The sequence below is a fragment of the Martes martes genome (genome assembly GCF_963455335.1).
Source record: "Martes martes genome assembly, chromosome: 1".
In the NCBI taxonomy this organism is placed as follows: Eukaryota; Metazoa; Chordata; class Mammalia; order Carnivora; family Mustelidae; genus Martes; species Martes martes.
Genome location: NC_137888.1, coordinates 163489752 through 163500524, shown reverse-complemented (window position 1 = coordinate 163500524; position 10773 = coordinate 163489752). Strand labels below are relative to the sequence as shown.

The window sequence follows — 10773 nt, the reverse complement described above, 5'->3', positions numbered from 1 at the left end:
TTGATTTGCATTTGAAAGTGCCACAGGTTTCCCACAGATTTGACCAAGCTCTACACCCTCTATACTTTCCGTCCATGTCCCCAGTCTCATGTGGTTCTATTCTGGCTCTTTACACATCCTCAAAGTCTCCTGAATATTCCTTTTATCTCTAGCTCTCCGGAACTTTAACTGAACCCCAATTCATTTAGAATCGCAGCTGGGACCGGGGAGAAAGTGTTGAACATCCCCCCACCTCCGCCCCCTCACCCATCGCACACGTCGGCCAAAAGCTAAAGAATCTCAGGCTTTAGTTTTCCCATACCTACAACGGTGTGGAGAGCGAGGGGCTGACTTTACGCGTAGATCGAAAGCAGCTGGGACCGGAACACCTTGCAAAATTACCGAGTCCCATCACGTCGGTTTTTACCGCGCCTGCGCAGAAGCCGCCGGCCGCCTTGCACTGTTGGAACCCACCTCGGCCCCTAAGCTCCCTCGGAGATTCGGCGCTCGACAGGCATCTGCCAGCCTGTCTTCCGGTTTCGGTGCCGCGCAGGCGCGCCTGCGGCGCGTCGAGAGGTAGATGGAGATGGCGGACGGTGCTGAGTGAGGGACCGCAAAGGCCCAGAGCCCGGGCCGGAGGACCCGACAGGCCTACGTGCCAGTGGGAGCGCGGCCAGGTACAGAGGGCCGGGCAGGGCCTGAGGGACGAGAGCGCGGCTCCCCTGAGGAACAGAGACGGGCGGGCCGTGCGGGTGTGGGATGTGTGTGGTTGTGGTGGGTGTGACGTGCGTGGTGGGAGATGTGGCTTTTGGGCACGAATTTCGCTTTTTTGTGCCTGCGACGATTGGGCTCTATTTGGTTGTGTGGTTAGGCTGGGCGTGCATAGTTGTGTTTGGTTCTGCGACTGAGGGCGGGTGGGCGGTTTGCCTCCCTAGTGCTTGTGTTTGGTTCCCTGGTTGTGTGAAGTTGAGACGTTCGGGTCCCAGTTTGTGTGGAGTTGTTTATAGCGTTTGGTGTGGCGTCTGTGGGATGTGTGAAGTTGTCATGCCTGCTCTGTGGGGTCGAGTCTTTTATGTTGTGTATGGTTATGCGACGTGTGCATAATGGTATTGAATTATGTGGCGGGTGTTGTGTGCGGTGGAGTCGGTCAGGAGTGCGATTGTGGGCTGTGTAGTGTATGCGGCATGAAGCCGGGTAGCATTCATGCTGGGTGTATAATTTCAGGATATGTAGATTTTATGTTTATTTTTTACGTGGTTTAAGAAGTGAGGGGCTTGCATACGTTATGGTTGTGGGGTCTGGCCTGGTGGTTTGTAGTACATTTCTTTGGTTTGTGTTGTGTTTGGTTATGTGATTTTAGAGTTCACTGACGCATTCATTCATTCTTGAGGCTTTATTGCCTTTCTTCGTGGTAGGTGCCAGGGACTGTGCTGGACCCTGGGGATAAGGTAGTGGGGAAAACGCACATAGTCTCTTCCCTTACAGAGCTTAGAGTTTTATATACTTAGTTATTTTATGTATTTGTGATTATAAATTGATGTAAGTGCCCTGAAGGAAGTTCAGGAGCTGTCCCAAGGTAGAATGCCTCAAGTAAGAGGCATTTCCTTGAGGAAGTAAGGTTGGCTTGAGATGTGAAGGGTGTGTGTGTTTGTGTGTGTGTGTGTGTTCTGTGGTTGTTACGGTGAATGCATGGGAAGGAAGGGGGCTTTCAGAGTCAGGGCATCTGAGGAACCACTGGCTGGGGTGGGAACTGAAGCCACTATTTCAGTGACTGGAAAAGGGACTGAGATCTGTGTGTATATAGTTTCTTAGAGGAAAAAAAACCAAACAGGGTCCTGGTATTTCATTTGTTTATTTTCTGGGTCACAGCTGCCCTTCAGCTTTGAGGATCAGGCAGTCCCTCTTCACATGCCTCTAATCAGCTCCATCCAAAGCTGAGGATCATTTATTTCCTCTTACTCTCTCCTGTGGTTTGTGACCTCAGGATCTTGGGGAGAAATTTCTCTGCTTTTGTGGAATTGTTTTGTCTGGATTCTCCCTGTGACTGGAGTTTTTCTGTGGTGACATTGGAAGTGACTTTGCCATGGCCCAGTAAAAGTAAAAATGTAACTTATTAAGCCCTGAATTGTTTAAGCACCAAATCCTTTTGGTTTTGAAGCAGTGGAAACATTAGGCTTGTCCAACTGCCATTTATTGGCTTATAAAATCCAGTAAATCCATTACAGAGAAAGTACTCTACAAATATAAAACAGTAGATTTTTCTTTTTACCACTGGCTTTCTAATGCTCCTCTTTAGACTAAGGTTGGGATTTTTGTTCGGTTTGGTTTTGGTTTTACTTTTGTTTGTTTTTTAAGGCGGACACTATTTCTTTTTCTATTTGAATTTTTGACATAGGTGTAAGAGCTCAGTATATGTGGTTGAATAGATGACCAAAGTGAAGAGTGAAAAATTTCTGTGTATTTGTAAGTACTTCAGACATTTCCCTAGTGGCTAAAATAGCATACAAATTATGAAGTTGGACCAATTGGAGTGAATGTTAGAGAACTGCCTCGGTACTGTTTGCTTTGAAGTTCAATTTTCTTATCTTCAGGAATCTGTGTTCCGTACTTCATTGAGTTGCCATTGTCCAGTGATGTTCTCAGATCTTTAAAGGTTTTGTGTTTTGGTGTAAGGATTTGAGAAAGCAGTTTTGTGTTTTCAAACTTGTAGTGAACAAACATTAAGTAATCTTGTTGAACTGTGAAAAGAACAAAGAAAATTCTCAGTTGCTGCTAATTTGCTTGAGTTGGCTTTTTTTTTTTTCTTCTCCCCTTCTTCTTTCCTGTTCCAGAGCTTCTCCTACTCCACAGAGGAAATCTCATCCAGGGCCATGATACCACTTCCCCATCATCTGTGTGCTGCTTGGTTAAGCTAATGCTGTGAGAGCCCTGGACCCTTGTGGAAGAATCAAGCTGACTCTTGGCATGAGGCCCCTGCCTTGCAGGGGTTGAAAGGGACACTGCTATGGCTTCTCTGGATGACCCTGGGGAAGTGAGGGAGGGCTTCCTTTGCCCTTTGTGCCTGAAGAACCTGCAATCTTTCTATCAGCTTCAGTCACATTATGAGGAAGAGCACTCTGGGGAAGACCGTGATGTCAAAGGGCAAATTAAAAGTAAGAGGCTAGAACTTTTTGCTTATCCTATTCTGTCAGTGGGAGCGTTAACTCATGGGATGGTTTCATTAACTTCCATGATGCCACCAGAACCAATAGAAAATTGATAATAATAACAGTGAACATATATGAACATGTATCTTATGTTTACCATGTGCCAGGCATTGTTCGAAGCCTTCCCATGAATGAACTTCATTTAATTCTCGCAATAACTGTTGGACTGTGAGACATATTTTACTTATGAGGGTACTAGTCACAGAGAAATTAGATAAGTTGTCTGAAGTCACACAGTGAGGCAGGGTCTGACTTTGAACCTAGTAAATGTAATTCTTATGCTTTGCTGTCTCTTGCTACACTGAATTATCTAATTGCCAGCCTCTAAGAATTTGAAGTGGAACTCCTTTCCTTTGCTCTGAAAGTGGAGGCGCATTGTACACCCATTTCCCTGTCACAAATTCAAGCCTTCTGCCATTCTTCCTTCTTCACTATACGTTGTCCTCTGCAGCCCAGAAAAAGGAAGGTCCTAGTTGAAAAGTAAGGAGAAATAATCCAAAAAGTTAAACTTGGTTTTTGAGCTTCCCAGGCCTCAGGTCAGAGAGAGAAGTGGAATGATTTTTTCAAAGCAATTTTAACATACATAGTGGTCATTTCTGAAACTTCAGATTCTAACTCTTAAATATGATGCCACTTCTCTGGAACTCACTTTCACCTGCTTCTCCCAGCTGGCAGCATTTCTGAAGGCAATGAGATTAAAAAGGTCTGGATGTGTATTCACAATTCTGTGTTGGGTGAGAGAGGAAGGGAGGATCATGTATTTCTAAGTGGAATTTGGCCTCCACACATGTGAGTCACATGCCCCCTGTAATCAAATAGTCCCACTCCATGTCTCACTTTTCAGTTCAGAAAAAATTGTGAAACCATTAACATTTATGACCTCTGTCCAGAAACATGACAAAGTCAAATATTTTCAAAATCCTGAGGGCTGTGATAAATGAGGTGGCTTCTGTCTGTAGAGGCTGGAGGAGAGAGCCCAAACTATTAGAAGGCCCCCCTCCCAAAATGTTTTGCATTTTATAGTTTTCAGAGTTTTTTCATAAATATTATTTCTTTAGATTCTTATAGCAACTCTGCAAGAAGGTGGTTGGTTTCATTCTGCAGAGAAAAAGTGAAGCTCAGAAATGTTGAGTGACTTATCCAAGGTCACATAAGAATTGGCAGAGCTAGGCCTTGACCCCAGGTCTTCTGTCACCTCTGAGTCTAGTGCTGCTCTTTCCACTTGGCATCACTGATGATACCAGACCCTGTGTTCCAGTCACAGTTTATTCTACAGCTAGAATGCGAACAACCTGATGATCTAGGTTTCCTTGGACAGCTGAAGGGCCTCTGTGATTTTTAATGCTCGTTCAGCCTGAGTGTGAGCTGAACTGAGTCATATACTGTGATGTCACTAAGACTTTGATGCTAGTGGGTACACAGGTTAGACAATGTCTTCAGCTTCCTGTGGTTCCCGGTTTACTAGAGGAAAAGTGTTTAAGGTAACTTAGGGAATAATAGCTGTGGGAATCCACTTAAAGAATAATAGTATAAATTTTATGAGTTGTGAAAAAAACTTGGAAGGATTTTCTTGTGTTTTTCCCTCTGTTTTTCCCCCACTCTGCCTCAGAAGAACTAAGAAATTGAGTTAAGCATTCCTTTAGTCTAATGATCATTTGTCTAGTCAGGAAGGAAGTCTTGCTTGTGTGGGAGTTTTCTTTGTTTCAGAATCAGGAAAGTTTTAAAGATTGACATCAAAGATTTTTGAAGAGTCCTTTAAAAAGCAGGTCATGTCTTCATTTGTCTTTTGGTTTTTAGAAATTTTAAGACATTGCTGATTTTGTCAAGTGAAATGTTGAAGCCAAAAGAGCAAACCTTGGTATCAGGTTTTGGAGGCAGTTTAAGAACAAAAGTATAAATTTGTCATTAGTAGAAGGTGGTCAGTGAGTTTGGGCTGCAGCCCTGGTTTGGCTTCAGTTTAGCACTTGCACAGTAAGTATAAGAAAGGGTGGTTGAAAATTGGCTTTTGCTTTGTGTTTTTTGTTGTTATTTGTTTTTTTCTGCTTTGTGGTTTTAAAAACATATGGGATTGTTCTTAATTGGCCCCTCTTGAAGTGCTACTCCTGGGAAGGTTGCCAGAGTGTTCTTCTGTCCTCATAAAGTGGTTAAATGGCATTGCCTGTTTAACCCGACACAGTTTAGTCTTGTTTGCAAAAATGAATTAGTGAATGCCAACTCCAGTTTCTTGTTTGCTAACCCTTTGTTTACATCAGGCAGTTTTCTCTCCCATGTTGTTAAGAGAGTTACTTGAATGCATTTTAGATGGTGTCCTTTAGTTCTGGTGGATGTTATTTTTTCCAGTGGGAGAAAGGCATCTCAGAGTAGCCATTAGTTTGACTGTCTAACAAAGATATTATCTGTAAGCTTAGCAGTTTCCCCCTCTGCCTGCCAGCCCCTCCATATCTGCATTCCCTAAGTTTTTGAAAAGCTATGGTAGTGTTTTAATGTTATTGAGGTGACAGAGCACTTCAAAATTGTGGGAATGCCATGAAGTATTGATCTATTAAATCTAAAAGAATTGTATTTTGTATTAAATCTGATGTTTTTGGGGCACCTGGGTGGCTTAGTTGGTTTAGTGTCTGTCTGTGGCTCAGGTCATGATCCCAGGGTCCAGGGATTGAGCCCCGCATCGGGCTCTCTGCTCAGCAAGGAGCCTGCTTCTCCCTCTCCATCTCCCTCTGCTCCTCCCCCTCCCTCTGCTCCTCCCCCTCCTTGTACTCTCTCTGTCAAATAAATAAATAAAATCCTTAAAAAAAATAAGTAAAATAAATCTGATATTTTCTACTAGATTCTAGGGACAGAAAGGGATAATTACCCAAGATTTAAGAACCTTAATGAGAGCAACATAGAATCAAGAATTTTTTTCCCCACAAGTTGACTGCTGTTCCTTTTTAACAAACAGCAGGTCCTTTCACCTCAGCACAGGTGGCAAAAGCCCTGTTCTGCAGAGGCATAGTTTTGAATTACGCTGGCTGGGAGGAGCTGGGATTCTCATTTTAAACAGGTGAGGTTTCCACTTGTAGCCCTGTTGCCTTATAAGCTCTGTGATCTAGGGTGCAGCAAGTTTTCCCCCTCTTTACCTCATGTCCTCATTTATAAGTAGGGATACCACCTGCCTCCGAGTGTGAGCACACATTTGCCTGAGTTTTTGAAAGCACTTTGTTTTGTGCCCAGCACATGCAAAGAATCAATTCAGGAAGCATTCATTTTCTCTTCTTATCAAGTCTGGTTCCCTTTGTGTTATGTTGAAGGTGTTATAACTGTTTCTTGAAGCTTTTTGTCAGTATCCTCACATATGCATTCAATAAAGGGGAGGGGAAGAAGAACTCTATGTACAGCTAAGCATTATGGGGAACACTAGCCCAGGGATGTTGGTTTGGTTGAATCCCATCCTGGAAGTAAACAAAAAGTGTTTACTCATGAGTCCATAGGGTAAATAATACTGTAGAATTTAATTTTTAAAAAACTTTAAGTAAGATATAGTTTACACATAAGTTTTTATGTGTACAATTCAGTTGAGTTTTGAAAAATGTATATACCCATGTAACCACCTCCACAGTTAAGATCTAGAAAAAAAAAATTTCCATTGCCTTGGTCCCCTCATTGAATTTGATTTTATACTTTAATTGGGCTCTTAAATTTGGCAATGAGTAATAATTTAGCTGTATATAGGCTACATAAACCAACTTACTGCTAATACTGACTTGTAAATGAATGCTCTGTGGTGTTAGTAGTACTGTGGCCTCATTATTTCAATTTATTTGGGATCCAGAATTTTTAAATGAAGTATAGTCATTTCGTCAGCTCTTGTATTTTGAGATTTCCCCTGACTTTTTACTAGGTGTTTATGGATTCATTTATGGTGTTTGTTTCATTTTTCAAGGTCTTGTCCAGAAGGCCAAGAAAGCGAAGAACAGGCTGTTGAAACGAGAAGGAGATGACCGAGTAGAATCAGGGACACAAGGATATGAGTCTTTCAGTTATGGAGGGGTTGACCCTTACATGTGGGAACCCCAGGAATTAGGTAAGAAGTTCTGTTCATTCATTTAGCAAATGTTTGCACATCTATATGTTCTCAGTGATATATTTTTTTAAAGATTTACTTATTGTTAGAGAGAGAGAGAGCACCAGCAGAGGGAGTGGTAAGCAGAGGGAGAGTAAACTCCCTGCAGAGCAGGAGCCTGATGGGGGACTTGGTCATGACCTGAGCTGAAGGCAGATGCTTAACCGACTGAGCCACCCAGGTGTCCTCATTCTTGGTGATGTTTTAAGAGTTAGCTGAGAAAAAAAGAGTGGAGTTGGGGTGCCTGGATGGCTTAGTCAGTTAAGTGTCCGACTCTTGGTTTCGGCTCAGGTCATGGTCTCACACAGGTCATGCGATTGAGCCCTGTGTCCAGGCTCTGCACTCAGTGGGAGTTTACTTGAAGATCCTCTCCCTCTGCCCCTCCCCCTAATCACATGCTCACTCTGTTGCTCTAAAATAAATAAATCTTTAAAAAAAAGCTTAGGCATCAGTAACCAGAATGGTCTAAGTTTCTCGTGGACCTTATGTCCCAGAAGGGGGCAAAAATGGATCAGAATGAGCTAAGCATCTGCTTTGTGTTAGGCAGTGCATTAACTGCTTTACATGGATAATCATTTAATCCTCACAGCACTGGATGGGGACTTGCCCTGAGTCAAACCGCTAAGAAACTACAGAACTGAGATGGGAATCTAGGTGTTTGACATAAGCCCAGGCAGAGACTCCATTGACTAGGCTGTCTCTTCTCACATGGAATATTATCTGCCTAGCAGGAGGCACTCACTGATTTATTTGTGCAACAGAATTTTCTGAAACACATTATTATGATACCACTGCTAACTTTCAGAATAATCATCATGGGGCGCCTGGATGGCTCAGTCAAGCATCTGCCTTTGGCTCAGGTCATGATTTTAGGGTCCTGGAATAGAGCCCCACATTGGGCTCTCTGCTCAGCAGGGAGTCTGCTTCTCCCTCTCACTTTCCCTCTGTGCTTTCCCTTTCTCTTTCTCTCAAATAAATAAATAAAATCTTTTTTTTTTTTAATCATCTTTGTGGGGTAATGAAAATGTTCTAAGATTTACTTTGATGATGGTTGTACAACTCCGAATATGCTAAAAATCATGAAATTTGTATGCTTTAAGTGGTGGATTGTATGTCTGTGAATAATATCTCAGTAGAGCTATTACCAAAAATGCCACATGAAGATGAGCTAGCTAATTTTACATGTCCTTTAACTGTTGTATGATAACAAAACTTAATTTTATTTTCTGTCCATGCCATGGATAAATAATGTTTTCCTCCTAAGGCTTTATTATACTTTCATATTCATTATCTTTTACATCTTTCACAAAAGCTTCATGAGGTGGAATGGGTCATGATGCTCGTTCCCATTTACAGATGAGGAAACAGGCTCTAAGGAGAATTGATATTTGTGCAGAGTCAGCTACCATATTCTTCTTATAGGGCCACAATGGAATATGTCTTTTTGGATGAGAAAAATCTTATAACTGCACTATCTGATAAGATAGGCACCAACTAGGGCACCTGGGTAGCTCAGTGGGTTAAGCCTCTGCTTTCAGGTCAGGTCATGATCCCAAGGTCCTGGGATTGAGTCCTGCATTGGGCTCTCTGCCCAGCAGGGAGCCTGCTCTCTGCCCCCTCTGCCTACTCGTGATCTCTGTATGTCAAATAAATAAATCTTAAAAAACAAAAAAGATAGGCACTAACTATATGTGGCTATTTAAATTTAAATAAATTAAAATTAAATAAAATTAAAAGTAATTTCCTCAATCATACACTAGCCATATTTCAAGTGCTCAATCTATACCTGTGGCTAGTGGCTACCATATTGAAGAGTGGAAACATTTTCATCACAACAGGAGAAAATGGCTTTAAAAATAACACTATAGGGGGGCACCTGGGTGGCTCAGTGGGTTAAGCCTCTGCCTTCGGCTCAGGTCATGATCTCAGGGTCCTGGGATCGAGCCCCACATCAGGCTCTCCACTCAGCAGGGAACCTGCTTCCCCCTCTCTATCTGCCTGCCTCTCTGCCTACTTGTGATCTCTCTCTCTCTCTCTCTGTCAAATAAATAAATAAATAAAATCTTAAAAAAAATAAAAATAACACTATAGGGATGCCTGGGTGGCTTAGTTGGTAAGTGTCTGCCTTCAGTTCTGGTCATGATGCCAGGGTCCTGGGATTGAGCCCCTCATTGAGTCCCCTCTCTGACAAATAAATAAAATCTTAAAACAAAAACAAAAACAAAAACAAACTACTGTATATGGGGTGCCTGGGTGGCTTCGTTGGTTAAACATCTGCCTTTGATTCAGGTCATGATTGGCTCAGGTCATCATCTCGGGGTCCTGGGATCAAGCCCTGCATTGGGCTCTCTTCTCAGCGGGGAGTCTGCTGCTTCTTCTCCTTTCCCTTCTGTGCTCTCTTTCTCTCAAATAAATAAATAAATAAATAAATCTATCTTTAAAAAAAAAGAAAAAATAAAAATAACACGGTATAATGTAACATTGTTAATTACACTTTAGTAAGAAAAATAGTAAAATTAAATAAAAATTTAAGAAATTTTCAAATCAGGGCTCCTGGCTAGTTCAGTTGAATGAGTGTATGACTTGTGATCTCAGGATTGTGAATTCGAGCACTTTTTTGGGTGTCGAGTTACTTAAAATTAACAAAAAATTGACAAAATTTTCAAATGAGTATGTTGTACACCTGAAATTAATAAAGCATGTGCTAGTGTACACATAGTAATGAGTTACATTTGAAAGTCAATTTGAAACATAAAGGAAAAATTTCAGGCATGTGAATTCTTATTAGCTTTTTGAGAGCCTGCTTTATGATTGCCAGTGTTAAATTATCAGAGCAATTTTCTGATTAACTCACCAGTTTTAGTAACTGGAGGAAGTCAGAATTGTGGAAGGTCAAGTGAATGGCAAATTTTAAAAGTTAAGATCTGTGGTCATGCTGGGGCACCTGGGTGGCTCAGTCGGTTTTAAGCACCTGCTTTTGGTATTAATCCTGGCATCCTGGGATCGAGCCCCATGGTCGGGCTCTCCGCTCAGGGGCAGTCTACTTCTCTCTATGCCTGCCCCTCTGCCTGTTTGTGTACTCGAGCTCCATCTCTCTCTGTCAAATAAATAAAATCTTAAAAAAAAAAGATCTATGGTCACGCCTAAGAATTTGAAACTAAAATTTAGATGTTAGAGAGTATGGTTAGGGGAGAAAAGAGCAAGGATAGTGCAGAGTGTAATATGTGAGAAGCTCGGGGGGGGGGGGGCACAACTTATAGGTGAACAGGCCGTGCTTGGGAAGAGAAAGTGGACTGGGTGCTGGGGTGGGGGCAGCTGGGGTGGGTTGGTGTTTTGGAAGAGGGGATATTTCAGTGATGCTGAAACAACAAGCTTTTTGATTCCATTTGTGTAAAAAGTTTTATCCTGGATCTTTGCTGCTGAGCTGATCAAGGTATCGGTTTAACCAGCTCTTCCAGTGACATCCATTAGCATTTACCTTTTGGG

The 10773-nt window shown here is 42.2% G+C and overlaps 1 protein-coding gene across 3 annotated transcripts in view; it reads left to right on the top strand.

The window, feature by feature from the left end:
• Positions 1–473: 473 nt before the first annotated feature.
• Positions 474–10773, top strand: part of RBSN (rabenosyn, RAB effector) — a 28281-nt gene continuing 17981 nt past the window's right edge. The window contains exons 1-4 of one of the 3 annotated variants that reach the window (XM_080797601.1): positions 537–656; positions 2811–3131; positions 6127–6228; positions 7108–7248. In XM_080797601.1, the coding sequence (XP_080653727.1) occupies positions 7227–7248 (22 nt within the window). In that variant the 5' untranslated portion in view covers positions 537–656; positions 2811–3131; positions 6127–6228; positions 7108–7226. Of the gene's footprint in view, positions 657–2810; positions 3132–6126; positions 6229–7107; positions 7249–10773 lie in introns of all 3 variants that reach the window. The other 2 variants (XM_080797599.1, XM_080797600.1) reach the window with 2 other exon arrangements.